General features: G+C 38.3%; 1 protein-coding gene across 7 annotated transcripts in view; it reads right to left on the bottom strand.

Moving 5' to 3' along the window:
* The window catches only part of fryb (furry homolog b (Drosophila)), a 54828-nt gene that overhangs the window by 12605 nt on the left and 21616 nt on the right, over positions 1-20607 (bottom strand). For 3 of the 7 annotated variants that reach the window (XM_052567440.1, XM_052567438.1, XM_052567436.1), the window contains exons 7-41: positions 20356-20436; positions 18600-18768; positions 18406-18498; positions 18119-18217; positions 17156-17257; positions 15817-15920; positions 15541-15649; positions 15322-15408; positions 15045-15216; positions 14811-14943; positions 14497-14604; positions 14173-14407; positions 13857-14042; positions 13073-13159; positions 12604-12863; positions 12265-12454; positions 12055-12179; positions 11046-11103; positions 10821-10912; positions 10477-10649; positions 9582-9742; positions 8866-8976; positions 8346-8500; positions 8161-8260; positions 7807-7978; positions 7310-7566; positions 6884-7030; positions 6632-6800; positions 6299-6389; positions 6000-6082; positions 4762-4912; positions 3868-3971; positions 1813-1998; positions 636-837; positions 1-152 (exon numbers count right to left, since the gene is read on the bottom strand). In XM_052567440.1, coding sequence (XP_052423400.1) covers positions 1-152; positions 636-837; positions 1813-1998; positions 3868-3971; positions 4762-4912; positions 6000-6082; positions 6299-6389; positions 6632-6800; positions 6884-7030; positions 7310-7566; positions 7807-7978; positions 8161-8260; positions 8346-8500; positions 8866-8976; positions 9582-9742; positions 10477-10649; positions 10821-10912; positions 11046-11103; positions 12055-12179; positions 12265-12454; positions 12604-12863; positions 13073-13159; positions 13857-14042; positions 14173-14407; positions 14497-14604; positions 14811-14943; positions 15045-15216; positions 15322-15408; positions 15541-15649; positions 15817-15920; positions 17156-17257; positions 18119-18217; positions 18406-18498; positions 18600-18768; positions 20356-20436 — 4904 coding nt within the window. The remainder of the gene's footprint in view (positions 153-635; positions 838-1812; positions 1999-3867; positions 3972-4761; positions 4913-5999; positions 6083-6298; positions 6390-6631; positions 6801-6883; positions 7031-7309; positions 7567-7806; positions 7979-8160; positions 8261-8345; positions 8501-8865; positions 8977-9581; positions 9743-10476; positions 10650-10820; positions 10913-11045; positions 11104-12054; positions 12180-12264; positions 12455-12603; positions 12864-13072; positions 13160-13856; positions 14043-14172; positions 14408-14496; positions 14605-14810; positions 14944-15044; positions 15217-15321; positions 15409-15540; positions 15650-15816; positions 15921-17155; positions 17258-18118; positions 18218-18405; positions 18499-18599; positions 18769-20355; positions 20437-20607) is intronic. The other 4 variants (XM_052567439.1, XM_052567442.1, XM_052567441.1 and 1 more) reach the window with 2 other exon arrangements.

Raw genomic sequence — 20607 nt, 5'->3', positions numbered from 1 at the left:
CTGATTTGGACTCCTTGAACACAGAAACTACATGCCGCAGGAAGTTAGTGAGCTGCTCAGTGCTCTTAGAGTTGGGGTTCTTTGGCATGATGTCTTCATGGCACCAAAGCGGTCCAAAAGCCCTGAGTAAGGACAGGACAGTACTCCATGCACTGTATCACCACCACCACCACCAAAATCACATATACATGAACTACTGCTCTCTAAATGACTGATTTAGTGACTCTGGCAAATGCCCAATAGTTTTGCTGGGGAGAAAATTTTGAGATATTTATAAAAATTGCGGTGTGTAATTTTCTAATTTGAAACAAATAAAATAAAATGTAACATTTAAAAAAATGCATTTAAGTAAAATCTTTAAAATAATAATAATTAATAATAAATGATGGCATTATTATTTAGAATTTTTTTTCAATAACAATTGTTTTTATCTTTGACCACTAGGGATGTGTGAGCTTATGAATATTTGATCGCTGATGCACTATCCATTTTGTCTTGTCATCCTGATAATCATATTTATGCAGTCTAGATTAGTGTCTTATGTGCCTGAAAAATCCCTCCTATCTGAGTTTCAATCTGATTTCATCCACATATTTCGAAAAAAAATGCTAAAAATCTGCATCTTTGCCACGCACCTGGTGGTGAGGAACTCAATGAGCTTGTTGGTTTTCTCATCTGATTCTGCGGAGGACTCGTCCAGCTCCTCCAGGTCAGCTGTGATTTGTGGCAGGTTTCCGATGCTTCCTCCCAGGCTCACACTAGAGGATGTGGAGGACGAGCTTAGTCCGGAATCCGCCACAGGTGATGCCTGCCACTCCCGCAGAAAGTCGAACCCCCCTGTTCAGACGGGAATGTGGTTTAAATACACAATGCATGCAGATTTAAAACAGTACAGCAAATCTGTAAATGCTTAAACATTTTTAGGTTATTATTATTGTGTCTGCAGCCTCGTTTCAAAATTAGGCTTTTCTCCATTTCAAATTCGCCAGTAATGTTCAATGGATGTCTGTACGATCAAAATAGGAGCCAAAACATTTACAAAAATGTGATTTGAATTCCAAGCTTTAATTGTCAGCGGTGACTTTTCAGACATTAGTCTATTCAGGTATCAGTAAACAGACATTCAGGATAAAAGATTAAATGCCAGAAAAACCTCAGTCATAATGCAAACTGAAACTTAGCAGGGTGTCTGGACTAATTACCTTGGTCTCTTCTATATCGAGAAAGGCAAACAGCTGCCAAAAATACTTAGAATTCTATGCCAAAGAGAATTAAATCCCCACCCTTGGACTTTAGCTTCATAATAGTTGCCTACATCCTCATTTGTAAATTTAAGCTGTGTTGAAAATGTAGATGAATACTCAAACTGTCTGCTCTTTGTTGCAGGTGATGTGACACAATGAGGTCAGATGCGTTTAATGCAATGTTTTTTTTGTTTGTTTGTTTTTTTGCATTCATCTTGTTGTTCAAGTTGGCATGACTATAATGATTTTGTATAGTTGTTGTACTCAAAACAAGGAATTGTGGGTAAAGACTGTACCCAGAGGAAATTTTTACAGGTTGCTCTCCAAATATCACGATTGATTTGAGTATTCACTCTTAGAGGCTTTTCCTGCAGACTTTTGTATCTTGGCATATCTGAGCACAATTTGAAACTTTACTGTGAATTTGACTCTTATGGGAAATAAAACAAAACTTCTAGCAAGAAACTGGAATTCTTTTTGTGCAGTGATATAAATAAACAGATTATTTCTGTCAGTTGATGGTGTCTTTTTGTGTCATGTTGGATTCTGGGTATAGAAATGATTGTACCTGTGTAGAGGTATTCAGGCTGGTAGCTGGATTTAACGGTGAGTGTCTTGTTGTCGCCGATCTCTCTGGTTAGTAACAGGACAGAGGCGATGACTTGGAAGTTGTTGTTGCAGGAGAGGGCGATGAGGAGATGCAGGAGTAACCTCTTGCTGTGCTCAAATACCTCTGGCCGGTAATGATCCAAACCTGAGAGGACAGAGATGCACAGGTTAATTAACTGAACTGATTTGAGCAGAATAGAAAAGTCAATGAAGTGGACAGGAATGAACAAGATTCTGAACCTGAACTAAATTACTTTCAGTGTTCCCACTGTTGTGCAGTTGCATAACACGGGCAATGTATTATGTTTAATAAACATATAATGCGCAGAACACAAAATATAACAATGCAGACTTAAGTAAAAGAGTACAATTCTTCAGGACATTTTTTTGCAAACATTTAAATTGTACAAATGTTCAGACTAGCCATGAGCACAAATTATATGCTGTTATTTGTGATTTGAAGTTCATTAAATATGATGCTTAACTGATCCTTCGCAAAAAAAAAAACCACCCCACTTAGTTACTATTGCTACCTCAGACAAGCTATACTGCTCTCATGCCACACATCATGTTCTCACACAGTGAAAGACATCATGGAGTCTCATCATGGTTACTTCTGGTATGAAACAAATTCCCAGCAGGGACACACAAAAATAAGACGTTGATATTTGGTTAAATTTGTCCAAAATGCAATTATCAATTCAACGTCTAATGTCAATGTTAATTTGATGTCCAATAACGACGGTAGCTGACATATTGATATTTGTTGTTTTTAGGTTGTGTAAACCAAAATCCAACGTTAAGTCAGTCAAATTGGCGTCAAATACTGACATCAACCTGGTTTTTATTCTTAACCAAAGTGCAACATCTGCCAGACGTCAAGTCCAACATCAACCTGACGTTATTTTAATGTCCAATGCCTGCTTGGAAAGTCTCAGCCTTCCAATATATATACATATATATATATATATATTTTTTTATTCCAACAATATATACCCTTTTGTGGCTCTTTACTGTGTCGTGAGATCAATGCAGTGCCTCATTTTAAGTGGCACGTGAACAGATCATCTCTTCCTCTTTACTGGTAATAGCACAAAATAAACATGAATGAACATCAGAAGGAATCATTTCAACCACGCAAAGACATCGATACACCATTTTTCAAGTTCACAACATGAATATACTCTGCTGACTGGTTTGTTGTTGGAAAAAATGGCAGATTCTGCATTATGATTGGTCGGATCCCTGTCAAACGAACTCCCTGCAAAGGGTGAATTACTGATCAAGAACTACACTAACCACAGCCCTGCAGAGAATTTCACTGATGGAGTTATCATAGGAACAAAAGTATCATAAAATAGAAACTGCCCACTCCCACAATGAATCTATAAATATCTGTATACTATAAATCAATATTTTTATGTTGTTTTCATATTATTTGTGAAATACAAGTTTAAATATTTTTAATTCCAAATCAAAGTTTATACGTAGTGTTCTGATCCATTACTGAGCTTACAAATCTTTTTTTAGGGAAAAACAAAGGGCATCAAAAAGTGAACAAGTCACTGTTGCACTCTATATTTCTGGCCGAAAAACAAATGATCACAGGTGTGTCCAAAAGACATAATGAGAAAACATGTTGTGGGCATGAGGTGCTGACGACATCAAGAGTTTGAGAGAGATAAGCCATGAGTAGTTTGCATTTCGCCAGCCCACTCTTTTATTCCTACTCCTCGTTTTTCATCACAGACATTTTTCACATTTCTTTCATTGTTGTGCTTTGCTATTCAGACAGACTGCTGGGGTGAATTACACTGGAGAATGCGGGCACTATATGCAGTAGACCAGACCAAAGATGTGAGTGCGTTCTCACGGAGACACATCCAAACATAAACTCCCTCATATCTTTTAGCTAAAAAAGGTACAGGGGGTCTAGATCAGGGGGTTTTCCACATTTTAATAAATAGGATAAAAAGGTGAGAAAGAATTTTAAGTGAAATTTAAGAGTGCTTACCTAGGAAGAGGGCATGAAGAAGCAGCGGCAGGTGTAGCGCCCAGTCTTCTCTGACGCTGTGGTCCACCACCATCTCCGTCATGAAGATCACAGCTATGTTACACCTGCCGGCACACGTCACAATAATAGTGTTACATACTGAAAGATGTACATATATAATAAGACAGGAAACTGTGGCCTAGTGATCATGTGGATGATGGAAGTTCAAATCTGGCATCAATCTTGATTACATCTCTTCTGTCCATTATTTCCCATCCTCCCTTTGCTATTTTATCTACTGAAATGGCAAAAAGGTCTAAAATGTGACTGTGAATCATAGACATATGGCTCTTCATTTGGCTTGCGCAGATCCAGAGAGAAAACAAAGATGGGAGTTTATTTTTAGCAGGTATTACTGTTGAACAATTCTGCTCAATAAATAATGAGTTTTGATGTATATCCGACTGTCTGCACAGATTTGATGAACTTGACAAATATTTAATAAAAATCCCAAATATGCTGTTGCACCATCCTTTGATGCACGCCTGACCGTCTTTACCTCCCTATTGAAAAATCATTGAACGTCAGAAGGACGCTGGTAAGAATTTTTGTCATGGCAACAGAACAACAGCTCCTCTCTTGTAAACAAAACAGAGTTGTGGGCAACTGCTGTAAAATTCTAGAACAAACTAACACAAGCGGGTTTTATGGGATTGGCTTAATAAAATCAATTCAATGCACATGAACAAAAGCAACTCTGTAAGGATGAGTTTATGGTGTGAGTCCGTGTATGTCTGTGTAAATGTTTTGAGAGTAGGAGGGCTGGACATTTAAGACCTTCCATAAACTCTCATTCAGTCAGACTGTATTAAAATGCAAAGGAATTCAAAGGCATAAGGAATGCTCGGGTGGTACCTGTGAAGGGGTCCCCGTGGGGTGATGGTCTCGGGCAGGTAGTCCACCAACGGGGCCCAACAGCCTCCATTCACAGGCATGGGGAGAGGCTGAGGTCTGTTACTCTCCAATACACTGATCAACCAGGCAGCATACGGAGGCAGAGGGTCATCTGTTAACACACATAATAGGAGTCAAACCTACATTACATTAAAACAGAGTTGCTAGGACACCAATGTGAACAAGGTAACCAAAACACCATACCAAATACCATAATTGAATAAAATTGGCATTAAATACTGACTCCAAAAAGTAGAAATATACCAGAGTGGTACAAGAAAATGTAAAACTGGCACAGTTTTGTAGGACACAATGGTAAAACATTCACAGAATGCTATGAGTGACCAATCACATTCAAAGTATTCCAGAAAGCTTTATAATTAGAAACATTTTGAAATGTGTCTATAGTGTTACGTACAATTTAACATCAAATTAGTCAAATCATCTGAATCTGAGTTTTTAATAACCAAAATAAATCAGGAAATATTTCTAAAATATTCTTGAAATGTCCACTATCATAAAGTATTGTGTGTTTTTTATCTTTACATTAATCTACTAAATTAATCATTCTAAACAAACTGATGATTTAGAATAAAAAATGATTGATCCATTAAAAATAAATAATAATAATAAATAATAAATTAATACATTTTAATGAATTATTCAATTCAATTAAAGAGGAATTTCACTCTGTCACTTCATATAACCATCTGGTGCGATGAGTCAATTCAGAGGGCATCATGCAATTAACTTTTCATTCATATTGTCACTCAGCCATCAGCTGTCATGACAGGTATGTAGGCAGGACAAAAGCTGGCAGCTCCCACCCAAAACACACAAATACACGTGTGCACATGCATGAGAAAATAAACAGACAAAGGCATATGTCGTGACCTCAATTTCAGTACCAAATTCTTTGATACGGAGACGCATGTATTATTCGTATATATAATATGCACCAAAAGGTAAACACATGTACAGTTGTCAGCTGTTAGAAATTTAAAGCTTTTAAACAATGAGTATCCTTAGTCAATAGGTCAGTGTGTGGATTGACAGCTGAGAACCATCTGTTGCTCTATTCTTGTAATCTGGAGGATTACTGACTGTAACCTATGAAGTCTGGAGTTGCACACCCAGCTCTGTGAACTGTAAAGTTGTCCATAACTACAACCATAATACAGGTCAGATGAAGAACTTACTCTTCTCCTCGTCGTAAGAACCTCCTGAGCTGTTGCTGTAGCGTGATTCCAGGCGGTTATGAGCCCGGGCTGCATTGCTTAACCTGAGAAAATGTGTGCACAAAATACATGTTAGGGAACATAGAATGCACATGCATATTGACTTAACATCTGTTAATTGGCTGTTCAGTAGCTGCCTACTTAGACTGTATGTGGTGGATGAGAACTTACAGCCCATGTGTGGTGGAGAATTAGTATATTAAAAAAATGTGTCTTTTTCTTCATTTTTTTAAGGAAATCAAAGTTACATGAAGATCTACCTCTCTTCATTCTCTCTGACGATCTTTGCCTCATCTGTCTCCTGGAAGTTTTCTTGCCCGGCTACTACCGTATTGCTGCTAGATGTTGTGCCTTTGCAAACAAACAAAAAACTGAATATTTAACCATCATTAGGTCAGAACCAAACATTGGGTTATAAAATTCAAAGCTTTCAATACAGCACAGCTCAGGGTTCTGCAATGGGATGGACCAAAGCCATAGAACTCTCACTGCTTAGCTGAGCTAGTACTACATTTATAAGTGACTATATTTTAATAATTTACAGATTAAAGATAAAAAAGCTGCTAACCACCCCCCAGGGATATGTGCCTCACCTGAGGCCACAACAGAGGTCTTGTTGCTGGCAACAAAGCGGTAAAACGGTGGGTTGTCACAGTGTAAGACCACTGGGTTTACTGGGTCTGTCTGCTGAAGCTCAAAGAGCAGTTCCTCCATGGTCTGAATGGTGTTGTTCCGACACAGATATATCACCACTTTCTTAATCTAAAAACAGTTTCAAACAAATTTTAGCCCATTATAAAGATCGAATGAAATTAAAAGAGTGTCCATATGTGTGTTTTCCTTACATAAGGCAGCAGTGTAGTGTCACTGCTGACTCCACACAAGCTTATGAGGAACTGCAGCGTTATTCTTAGGTTGTTACCCCACTTGTCATTGGCCACAAGAGCATTCCAGGCATTCTCCATCTCAGGACCTGGGACTTCATCTCCATACTGATGGCAAACCACACAAAAACAACACGGTAGTTGATTGCCAAATTTTTAAGGATGCCATTTTCAACCCTTTCATTGCACTGTATTGTAGCATTGTATAATGTTAGGCAATAATTCTTGCATAAACGTTATAAATAATCATAATCCTCCTCCTCCTCTTTGCAGTTTGGTAGATTCAACTGAGATATTAAAGATATCTACAGTAATTTGAGCTTTTTTCAATTGGATGGGTTGAGTCAATACCACAACTGGCTATTTACACAATGTAGTGCCTCTCACCTTTGCGGTCATGAACATGAGGTTGTTTAGGACCAGTGAGGTGGCCTGCAAAGAGCCCCAACCATTTCCTTTGAGCCTGTGGGTGATTCCCAGGTTGTCAGACTGCCCTTGAGACTCTTCCTCTGGAGTGCACGGGCTGGAGGTCGGGGGAAGCAGTCCTGTATCAACCAGCTCTATGTTGTTCAGCCACGGCAGCAGGTAGGTCAGCATGATCTGTCTGCCGTTAGGGTGAGTGGTGGGAAACCTCTGGCTGACCTCTGCATGTGTGAAAGTATTGCGGATAAAAAAATAAAAAAAAAGAGTAAAAATGTTTAGTGCAAGGACAAAAGTTCAGCTGCTGAACAATAACAGAGCACGCTCAACCAGGTCTGTTCTTTTGCATGAAGGTGTTTATTTGCTTTTGGTGGAGCAACAGGTTGATGACACATCCAAATATGTGGCTAACAGCTATTCCTTGTAAAGCACGAGTAAGTGTGTCACAGACATACACACCCTACCTGAGAAGAGTGGCAGGGTGAGTTCAGGATACATGCTGGCCAGCTGATTAGAGAGCTGGAAGAGAGAGACGCTGTATAGTGGCGGTAAAGGACCATGTGTGCCATATAGGATATGTCCTGATTTCTGCCCCACAATCCTCTTTGAGTAAACGGACAACTTGGACTCTAGAACCTGAATGACACAGAAGAAATATATATATATTTTAGATCTAGCAATGTATTTATTTGTTTATTTTTGGAGGGAAAACTTGAAAAACATACAAGCATAAATACATCTTTCAACCACTGAAAATACAAGAAAGGCAGGTAAAAATCTGAACAAGTGATTGTAAAAAAAAATGTATTATTAAGTACCTGCATGAGCTGCATGGATATCTCGTAAATCTCTCTGCTTGTGTCAGATGACTTAAACAACACCAGATTCAAAAGGGTCACGATGTCACACGGATAATTCCTAAAAAAAGTAAGAACAAAATAATTATCTGCTATCTGAAAATGTCATTAAAGGTGACCATGGCAATGAAGAAGGCTCCAATTACCTGCTACCACACACAGTAGCAATAGCTTTGAAGCACCCTGAAGCGAGCTGGTATGATCCAGTGAAGCAGCGATCCACAGCCCAGTTAAAAAGATTCACCTGATCTGGGTTCAGTTCCAGGAGCAAGATAACAACCTCACAGCCCAGCCGATGCACCTGCAGCACAGGGCGGTGATATAAACGTGATCATAATCAAAGCAGAATTAAAGTTATCCCAGTGTTCTAGTCATTCATTTCAACGTTAATTGCAAACAAAAACAAACAAGATAAAACTAATTTAAATGGTTGACAACATAGAATCATTAGAGTTAATAAAGCAGAAAAAGCAAATAAAACTAAATGTGTTCAAAGGCCATTCCTGACAGGCTTGTTGGTTAAGTTTTAATGACAGGTATTAGACCTGATTAAAAGCAGCTGTAAAATTTAAACAGGAAGCCTGTTCAGCATCAACAGGTTAAGACAAAGACTACAGTTGACACATGAACTATTCCAACAATAAAAAGGAGCGAGTGAATGCTTACCCGGAGATCATGGCAGGCTAAGATATTGTCCAGCCACTTGTACAGGTATCCATCTGTAGAAAGGCCCACATTATCGAACACAGGACCACAGCATAATACCGCTGACATAGCCTGACAACAAACCATGTACACACAAAAACAAAGCATTAGCATTAAATTAAATAAATCATTAAATAAATCTCATAACTGAGCTCAATGGTTTGGAGCATGTGGACAAACCACAGTTCCAACAGGAATAAGACTTTAAAATGAATTGTCATCATGATACTGAAATTACACACTGGTTTTAAACTTAACACACAATGTACTTCTGTCTAACAGCCCTGATCCGATCCGACACACACAGAATCGGCTTTTCACACCTTCTACTAAAAAAAAAAAAACTAACAAAAAAAAGGTCAGAGCATCTGGTACTGCCAAGTGCATGCCTTTTTGGACAAAGAGTCTGTAAAGAGCTTGGGGGATTTTCCTCAAGAAACACGCTAGTTTTTAAGTGAGCATACAGTTACTTTCCAGAATGGATTTCAGATGTTTTCACTTGATTTAGTACTGCTAACATGACTGTGTCTGTTCTTCCTTCAAGTGACGTGAGCCAAAGAGACAAATGGCACCGAACAAATTCTAAACCTCATCTTCCTTAAATTACAAGAATATGCCAAGTATGAGGGAATAAAGTCTTGATAAAATGCCTTGGCTGATTTTTAATCCAGGTTTACCTTCAAAGCGCAGTACTGGTAGCGTGTGATCTGGTGGTTGCGATCACTATAGCGGTCCAGAGGTGTGAACATGACACTGAAGGGTCCGGCCCACTGGCTGAAGAGAATGAAGAGGTGATGCCTCAAGCTCTGCTGGGGGAACAATAACCGCCTGTTGTGGACTAAAGAGAAAAACACAATTTGCTCTCAGCATGGTACAGTGTAAAACATGTTTGGTCAGGCAACTTAAAATAAAAAATAAACTGGTGTTGTTCAAGGGTATGTACACTGCAGTTTAAAAGTCTGGGTTGGTAAGATCTTTTAAGCTTTTAAATGCAGTTTCTTATTCTAACCATAAGATGTAAGGATATAAATGTCTTTACTGTCACTTTCGAGTTTGTCATATTTATTCATAAAAAATACCAATCTCATTTTTTCAGTATGTCAACACTAAACGGCCCTACCTCACAACCATCTTTTGATTCGAGAGCTAGCTGTGATGCAGGGCTTCTGGTGGGCTTATGTAGGCTGCTTGTGTGTCAGAGGGGATGTTGTGCTTTGCTGGTCTGAGGGTTTTCTTGGTCAGTCAGCACGTATTAATCAGAGCCAGAACAGTTCTATTCATAGCTCAGCTCCTGGGTCTTTAATAAGTGACTCATTCAGTGTTAGAGAGTACTGAGACTCTGAAAAGGCGGTTTGTTTGGATAACTTTAGAGACCAAGACCCATGTATCAGTGGCTCTATTATATCAGCTAAAATATCTGGCCCACTCTCATTATGGCCTTTGGTATTATAGAGTATATTTGGGAGAATTTCCAGTATTCATTATACACTGGGAAAGACATTTGAAATGCTTATGCAATATTAAATCCTTAAAGAGATAAAGGATATTCAAAATAATGGCTCTGTGTGTTACCTGGAACACACTGAATGAGGTTTGCCACCATTCCACTGAAATGAGCTCTCATGTCTTTCAAAATGTCCAGCTCTTTGTCATTCTCTGCTTCCAAGAGCATCCGGGTCAGATCGACATACTCCAGGAAAAGGGCTCCTAGAGCCAGGGAATCTCTTTCCAATGCCCCATTGGTACTGCAGAGAAGAAAACAGATGCACAAGGGATTTTACAAGACTGTCCCTTTCCCTTTTTAATTTAACAGGGGTCAAAGATCTGCTTTGTTGCGAAATAAGCTCAGTTTAGAAAGTTAATCCCAGGATTTAACTTCTTAAGTCAACAAAACAGGCCTGGAGGGGAGAGTTCACCTGTCACTGATGACCCCTGAGTCAGCGAGAAGCTCAAATATACGCAGCAGCTGAAGCCGGAGCAGATCTCTCCGCTCCCTCCGCTTCTTATTCTACAGAGACAGAAAGAAAGAATGACACAGAGAGAGTCAATTTACATCTAATAATGTGCATGAGCACTATGATCATTACGTTATTTGTGGAGTTTCCATCGTTTCCAAAGAGCTACATTAGGATAGAGCTCACCTCAGGTCTCCTCTCCAGAGCTTCTTTCATTAGAGGATGGAGTTCTTCCACCAGCTCCCTGATCAAACACACAAGTAAGAAACAGTCAGGAGAAATCAGCAGAATGAAAGCAACATAAATATAGCCTGGTGGGTATATGGCTTTATTATACAGTGTGCTTGCTATGTTTTCATAAAATCAGTATGTCTAGGGTTGAAAAATCTTTAAGTTACATTAAATAGTTTGTTCTCATTGTTATTCTAGTATTTTCATACAAAACTGTAGTATTTATTTATATTTTGAATTAGCTTTATTTTTATATTTTATGTCATTTGAATTTAGTTTTAGTTAAAAAAATGTATATATATTATTTTTTTTATATTATTTTTTTTTTTCCTGGTTTACCTTTTCAGCTAATATTTATATTTTATTTCACCTGCATTTAAATTACTCAAAACATTTTTGAATAAGTTTTTGTTATTTTAGTAGTTTATGTTAAATATATCAATTTTTGGGTAGGTGCCAGGGCAACATTTCCAATTTCATTAAATTCTAACATTCTAAAAAAGTTACAATTCTATGATTCTAATAGATTTTCATTTAATATTTATATATTTTTTCACCTGCATTCAAATTACTGAAAACATTTTTAAATAGTTCCAGATTCATTTAATACTAACAACACCGCCTTTTCTTCAGTGAACTACTAGTAGAGTCTTACGGAATCTGTAGATATCTGTCCACTTCTAAGTAACGGCACACGTCAGAATGGAATGACAGTCATCTCTGCTATTTTGTTTGACACACACATTACTTGCTGCTCTTTTCATTTGCTGTTCTCAAACACACATTTTTCATAGCCTCCTCACTGTGTGTGGCAAAAGACCAGAGCAGTTTCCTGAGTTCTTCGATATATTTGATGTAAATTCCCTGGTTTAAGAAGTAACCCTATGAAAACTATGAAAAATCTCAAACAAATGCTAAATAGCACACTGGGTTGAGAAAGAAGTTTATTTATTAAAAACAGTACCTGAACACAAGAGAATTTGTTCGTCCAAAGCCAAGGACTAGAGACTCGGTGATCTCTAAACTCTCCGATCTCATGAGAGGAACCAGCTGTTTCAGGAGCCACGCCACTGATGGTGTGCCTATCACCTGATCAGAAACACATACGTTTTCATGACATCACAGTTCTTTCTTTCATTTTCTGAATCACGAATCACATTATTTTATAATGTACCTTGTTGTCATATGTGACACTGCCATCAGGTGTGGTAGCCATGATTTCAGGTGTAGAGGCTCTCAGGTGACCTGAACTCATGATACTAGGTTTGGCAACACCGAGGCACAATATCAGGTAATTCCTCCACAGCGTCACATAGCCATCGGCTGGACCAGGCGTGTTGGTCTTTTTGGCATAAACGGGACTGCTGTGGGGAGTCCAAAGAAAGGGGCTCAAAAATAATTTCTACTTTGGACATGAATGTCTATTCTTTAAACTATTGTTTTCTGGCATACTCGTGCAAAAAAAATCATCAAAACGCCAAGTTTTAAGAGTAAATATAATGTAAATACTCACTTTGGGTCAACTAGCGGCATAAGCAGCTGTAGACGTGTGAATGCGTAGGGCCAGGCGTAGCTGAGCGCGGTGGAGCAGTGCTTAGGGAGGTGATCTGGCCTAAGGAAGCTATAGAGGCAGAGCACCCAGGGGTCCTTCACAGACTGAGCGAAGATCCACACGTGAGACGGGCTCTTTACGTCATAGTGGCTGTTTACCAGGCGTGCGTTCCACTCTACCAGCCACTGCAGGTCCACGTGATGACTCATGGGCAGGGTGGCCTTCACAGGACACAGATTTTAATGGCTGAACTTGAGCAAGCATGCATGTGTGTTAGGACTCTACAGACAGAAACATTTGTTGACTGTGTTCTATAAAAGCCTTGAGGCACAAATCAATTTTATGCAAGTAGAGGTCAATACTGAGAACGACATAAACATATGGATATACAAACAGAAACACATCCGCTGGGCTAATGGGAAATGCTTACAGAGTCAGAGAAGGCCACATGGACGAAACTTTCCAGCACGCTGGGGGCCAGTTGGTCCATAACCTCGATCATGGATTTATCGTCATCCTGAGAGAAGAATCACATGACAGTCATGAGGCTCTTGTTGAATAATGTTTATGCTGCACTAACAGGTCTAGTGCTGATTAGTATCATGTCTAAAATCAATCCAATGCATGTGTATGCATATTTAGGATTATTTCAACTGGTCAAATGTAATTCAATATATTGTCAAAAAGCTTTAGTGATTTTATTTTCTGTTTAATTCTCTTTCCACTTTCATACTATTGTTTTTATTTTATTCTTTTTTTCTGTTCTTTTCTACTCTATTTTATTTCTCTATTCTATTGTAATTTCCTATTCTATGCATATTCTATTCTATTATCTTTTTATTCTATGCTATCTTTTTTTCTATTCTATATAGTCTTTTTATTTCTTTACCCTTTCTTTTTTTCTAATCCGATTCGGTTTTGTTTTCCCAGTCTTATTCGTCTAGGCTACCTTCTGTTCTATTTTTCTATTCTATTCTTTTTGTATTCTGTTCTTCTTCTATTCCATCGCATCTTTTTATTTTATGCTATCTTTATTTCTTCACTATATTGTCCTTTTCTACAAGATTCTATTCTGTCTTTTTCTATTCTAATAGTTTTTATGATATTCTGTCTTTTTCTATAATATTTTATTCTGCCTTGTTTGGTTTCATCACTTGGTTTTGTGTTGTGTTTTTCTGGCCTAATCTGCTAAAGTCCCAGCAGTTTTGTTTCACCTCGGCTTGTCCGATGGCTGTAAACAGGCAACGTATCTCTCGTAGGACGGACACAGCCAGTTTGCGGGTGCTGGTCTGGCAGGAGCACAGCAGCAGAAGGGCCAGACCCTCCACAGCGTGCAGCACCGTGGAGTGAGGACTGCGCTCGGGCGGCAGTCTGGAGCTCCCGCTGCTGTGAGTTCCCATCTGAAGTCAACAAATATATACACATACACACGATCATGCCCACAACTCCAAATAACTGTTTATATTGGCTTAGTAAGCACAGCCAGCAGAGAGAAAATGTTCAACGTCCAGTGGCACATAATGTTTATACCTCCGCCGAGCGTTTTCCAGGCGCCTGTATCGCCAGCCTCCACTGGGTCAGGAAATGCAGCAGCAGTTTAACAGACGAGTCCTGCAGGCCCTGCTGTGTGTCCTGCACTTCACGCAGCAGGAAGTTAGTGTACCCGAACAGCACATCTTCTCTCCAGTCGGAGAAGTCTAGCAGAAGACTCTGCAGTGAATTCTGGGCAATGAGTCTGAGTTCATCATCCATGTGGACTGTCAACCTGCAAAATGCAAAGAGAAAAACAGTGATAATTTTAACTTTTTATTGGAAGGTTCATTTTTTAGTCAAAGGGTGCGTGGTGAACCTCACCTGGCCAAGAGATCGATGAGCTCAATTTTGGACAGGCCGTCTGGCAGGATACGGGGAATAGCCGCAACACACGTCCGGAACAAGTCAATCTTCGGTTTTCTCTCACCCCTGACCCGAGAGAGAAGGGATGAGTTATGCAAAAGTAAACAAGGTGAGAAACAAGAGGAAACAGGAAAAAAAGAGAATGTCAAACTGTCTGAACAGGGTGTGTGGGCTGGATGTGACTCATACAGTATGTTGTCTGGTTGTGAGCTTTTCCTTCACCCACTCATGTTACACTAATAGGTGGAGACAGGCCAGAAAGAGTTGCTTACGTGATCATGTCCTCGGGTTCCTTGTTAAGCATCTGGGCATTGGTGAGCATCATGCAGCGGCCCACCTCTTTGTCCAAGTGCCTCAGGATGTTATCAATGGCCTTCCTGACCTGGGAGTAATACAGTGCCATACCTGCAGGGAACCACATAAACAATCCAGACTATAAAAAACTGTAAGATACACAACAAACTCAAGCACACGCAAGCAGGTGTTTACAATATCAGTGGCCTGACCTATAAGTTTAGCTTCCTCCTCAGTTAGAGTTTTGCTGAGGTAGGTTTTTTTCTTCTTCAGAGTGTTCCCAGAAGGCAAAGTGGCCCCTGTGTTCGGCATGGGTGGTTCACCATCTTTCTGCTGCAGGTTATCAGCTATGACGAGGAATGCTCTCAGAGCGATGTTCATTCTCTGGACATACACCACACAAATACAAGACAATAAACCAAATATGCATTTTCTCATGACAAGATCTCAACTCGGTCTACTGGGTGTGTGTTTGAGAATAAACATTACCTCTGGATTTAAACTGAAAGCTTTGGCTGATTTTCCAACACTCAGCAGATCACATATTATTTCTTTCATTGCAAAATCCAGCCGTTCCTTTAGTAAGGAGAGAAACAAAGAGGATATTGCTGTGTGTTATTTAATAACGCCCTGACACAGAAACATAGATGTGCAGCTAATATTTTCTTAGATGCTTATCAGGTGTACAAAGGTGTGTGGGTGTCAAACCTGGGCGATGAACTGAATTATCTTGACAAATATGTTGAGTGGCATGTCTCTGGGAACGACGCTCCGTGAACCCTTAGGGAACAGCGTTGATATGATTGAGGTGAGGCGGCTGGAATGGATAAAAAGGTCAAAACGTCATCTTAACATCATCAAATCTTACTCTTCATCATCACTGGCAGTGTCCTGCATTTGAAATATCCATTATATTTCTTATATCAGAAATCTATTTCTTAAATTGTGACTTGTACTGTATGTTTCTGGTTTTCAGTACACTACCTTTGTGTTGCAGTGTTGCTTTCACATTTGATTCGGATCATGTAGACCCACAGCAGCCGATAAAGAGATTCAAGTGCCACCCGGGCCATTTTATGGTCTTTGTTCTGAAAGAAGAGCATTTCGCTGTAATTTCCATTTACGTTCCTGTGATGCATCTAATAAATTATGATCACAAAATATGTGCACTTTTTAAACTTCTGTATAATTTCCACTAATTCCATAATTTGCATTAGTTCAACAAAAAAAATCTTCAAACAACAAATCAGCTTAAAAAAAAAGAAGAAAAAAGAAAAATTACATAATAAATATATATTTATAAAAATTATAATAAATTAACATTTATATAAAATTATATATATATATATATATATATATATATATATATATATATATATATATATATATATATATATATATATATATATATATATATATATAATGAATAGATTTGTAATATATATTTTAACACATTCAATTATATTATTGGTATATCAATAAATGTATCCTATTGTAAGGATGTTTATATATTTTACTGGCAAGGCAAATATACTGATTAAAATTATTTTTACTGCAATTTTCTATACTTTGAAACTGTCTGTTCTTTTATGTTATGTATTTCTTGGCTTTGGAGTTAAATTTCCTTGGACTTATGACCAAACGTTGGCATTGAAGCAAACAGGATCTTTTTCCTACAGGTCAAAACCTTCATTACATAACAAGTCAGCATCTCTCAGACTAACTTCAGCAGACCGCTGCAAGCACAACATGACAACTGCCTGAGACTCAGAGACACTGAGAGATAACAGAAATCAGATTAAGAGCTGAACGCTGAAAGAAAGATCCAGCATCTTGTTAAACATCATTGCCAGAAGGTCTCTCAGTGCTGCACTTCGTGGTTGTTATTTTGTACCTTCTTTTTCCTGCCCTGACTCATTTCCTTCATTCTTTCACTCTGCCTCTCTCACATCCCTACACAGGTATAAAGACTGAATTTCTGAGTACAGAATGTACAATGAGATGTTAAAGCTAATGATAAAGGATCCTCCTGTCCTACCTGCCTCCTCTTCAAGCAAGCATAACATTCCTACAGTCTGCTGCCTTCCCTCTGCATTTCGCACATTTTTTAACAGCTATTTGCTTGTAACTGCTGCCACTTTAAATATCTGTGCACTTGACTGATGGTTTCCAATGATTAAAAGAAAATGCGATCACATGATGCTTACACAACTGCCTTGCACAACAAAACGTTATTCATTTTTTCATGTTATCTGTTATCCATAATCTGACGTCATCTCAGGTCTATTGTATCACACAAGCTTTGTGGATCACAAAGACTCACTTTCAGGTTGGACAAGCAGTTGTTGAGGAAGACGTGCCATCTGTTTAGAAAGATTTGCTTCTGGCTCACACACAGCAGACATGTTACCAATGGATACAGAGCCTGAGAAAGAAAAAAAAAGACAGAATCAATAATTATGCAAGTCCTTAACAAGAATTGTATAATTCGAAAACTGCTCGAAGGCAGCGAATCACTCTAGAACAAAGTGTATTCAAACTCTCTCTCCCCACATCTCTTTATATCTGGAACAATTCAGACACACACAAATTCCTACTGAAATCATTATTAACCATGGTAACCACAATACCTATCAAAAAATATAGTTTGAACAGGTCGAAGATATTCAAAAAGCGATTAAAATACCCATAAAAACTTATTTTTTTAATATTCTCAGACAGCTTAAAGCAGGTATGAATTTAAGAGTGTAAAAATAATTGCAGCAGCCATATTGCTATGGTTTCATTAAAATATTTGCCAAGAAAATGACTGATGGCACATTTACTGTTAGTAATTTCATTACTGTAAATGATTAAAAAAAATTCACATTATTTATTTAAGTGTATACAGGAATTTTGGGTTAAGAACTACACTTTGAGAAGCACTTCTCTCTGAAATATTTCAGAAAGTACTTTGCCGTCATCATAATTTTCCACTTGAGTTGTTATCTTTAAGTTGGATTGCAAAACATGTAGCGGCAATTTTTGGCAAACAACTAAACTGAAACGATGCCCTTGAACAAGAATGTCAAAACTCACACACATCACACAGCTATTGTGTTCCACAGGTTAGAAATGTATAAAAACAACAGTTGTTATGCTAAGTATTGAAAATGCGAAAAACGATTTTTAGAGATGGACTATTTGAAACATCACAGACAGCACAAACATGTCAGCTATGAGCCAATTACTGTTGATGCATCTCTCTCTACTGCTCTCAAGCATGGGAAAAGAGAGCCAGACTTGCCAGAGAGTGTTTCTTCCTGGATGACAGGTCTAATGTTGTATCATAGAGCGTTTCCACAAAGTTCCTCAAACAGGGCACGTTCACCTCATTCTTTACCGTCTGAAGAGAAACATCATGTTGAAAATGAATTACAGATTAAAATGTAAACCTGCATACAGTATTCTGTAAACTTTTTCTTACTCAAACAAATTCTAACTTAGTGCATAAATAAAAAATACAGTGAAATATTTAAACATTCAAATACTTAGCTTGGCAGTGTTTACTGCAGCAAAGACAGCTGTACTTACTGCGGCTACAGGGACGAGTATCTCTACGAAGAGTCCAGCCAGAGAGTGTTTAATGTCCTTATCTTTCACCTCCAAGAAATACTGAGCACACTCCTATTAACATATAAGAGTACAACAGAAAGATTTTTATTTAACATACTGTACACTGTTTGTCAATTAACATAGAACATTTGTAGTATTGATTTGGTGTGTACCTGCATAAACTGGAAAGACGCTTCAAAATCTTCCACTGGGTACATTTTAATACGAAAGAACTTGACCCCCATAATGAGGCTGATGGTGCTCTGGAGAACATACGGGCTCTGCTCTTTCTGCCTGAGCTCCTTCAACTCTGAGATGAACTTCTTCCTCACTGCAGGAAACCTGGGAAGAATGGAAAGGTATTCATATTTCAAAAATAATAATAATACTGCTAAATAAATATAATAATAAGAATATAGCAAAACAGCAAAGTTTTGGTTTGATTCCTTTTTATTCTGCAGTGGTGATTTAACTACAAGCTGTTGCTTGTTTATCGATATTTGCATAATATATCTTACGATAAATTGCTTGTGATGTTCCTCATTTGTAGGTCAAAATAAGTAAATGTAAATTTATGCTGAAGCTAAAAACAACGAGACATGAGTAAAAATGTGTCTACATGTGCACATAATTTTTTTTAAACTACAGACAGTATATTTATTTATATATATTTAATTTTATGCATTATATGATTAAAAAACGTTGCTATATGTACTGCGTTAAGCTAACTGAGTTTTGTTATAGCACTAGCATATCATTACTTTTTTGTTGATTTTGATTGCTTCCATTGTCCTCTCTCTGGATAAAAGTGTCTGCTAAATGACTAAATGTAAATGTAATGTATACAAAAAAAGTTTCCTGCCTAAAAAGCATCCCCCGTCTACCTTAGACAGATTGACAAAAATCTATTCAAAATTTACTAAACTCAAAACTCAAAAAAACAAACAAACAATAAACCACACAAGTCACATCTTGTCTATTCAGTACTTGTCTGTTATTTAATTGTCTTCAACTGAAAGCTTTTCTCAATATGCATTACATATGCTACCAACTGCAATTAATAATAATCAGAATATCAGTAAATTCATTCAATCAAATTGCAATAAGAAGCCCATATTTAACTCCATTCCACCAAAGTCAGCAGATTCAGTTTGGCCGGGACTTGGATGTTTCTGGTACACATGTGTTAGGGAGTGTTTGTGTGTTTGTGAGTTCACTCTGACAGAGGGAGAGATCTTCAGCCCTATATTTAGAAAGGCATCTGGAGGAGGAATAGGGAGGCATCTCTCTCTGCAAGACTCGATGTTTGTTTTAGGTGAGCTACAAACCAACGGGCTACTTTCCAGCTCAGAGAAATAAAGCAACCATGTGTATTTGCACTGTACAAACTGTTTGACTGAATTATGCTATTTAGGAGGAGAAGAACAGACCCATGCATACCTAACATGTCGTTCGACTTCTAAAAACACATGTAGACTGCAGAGTTTTAAGACTTTCTTATTATTAGTTGAGCCACAAGGACATTTTTCACACTATTAAATATGGAAAGAGCTAGGCTATTACTGTCAGTACTGGCCCTCTCACACCGATAGGGAGACACTGATGGAGCGTCCTGTGAACATGACGAGACGTCTCGTCTATCAGGGTAATGGGCTCCCATTAGTGTTTCATCTAACACTAGACACTCTGTCACAGGAAGAAGAATGCCGCCATCATTTCGGGCTTGAAACCAGGTCGCTGGCTTCAAGAGGAATCATGGAGCCATCCATTTCAAAGTGAGGTGGGAATTTTAAAGCAAACGCATGTGGTTTTACAGTGGTGGCCCAATACAACATCAAGCAAAAATGCTTTCACTGGTCCAAAATCTCACTCCACATAACTGTATATTAAACTCTAAAAATGTTCTGATTTTGCTGCTTCAAAATTTACCTGGACTGGGCAACGACACCGACAACCTCTGCATACAGATCAGCTACTATGTGCATGTTAGTTGTGTTGGGCCCAAGGTACCTGCAGGACAGAGAAAGACCATCATTTTTTTTACTTGGCTTAACAGCACTTACATTTGCAGTGAGTACACTCGACTGAGGGAAAATTAAAATTTTGTAAAATGCTTATTAGGCAGATTTACTCATGCAAACACATGCAGGAGAATTATGCATTATGGTGGATGGAGGAAAT

The sequence above is a fragment of the Carassius gibelio genome, chromosome B10 (genome assembly GCF_023724105.1).
Source record: "Carassius gibelio isolate Cgi1373 ecotype wild population from Czech Republic chromosome B10, carGib1.2-hapl.c, whole genome shotgun sequence".
NCBI classification, from domain to species: Eukaryota; Metazoa; Chordata; class Actinopteri; order Cypriniformes; family Cyprinidae; genus Carassius; species Carassius gibelio.
Note: the sequence above shows the minus strand (reverse complement) of the source record. Positions and strands in the feature narration are given on the sequence as shown.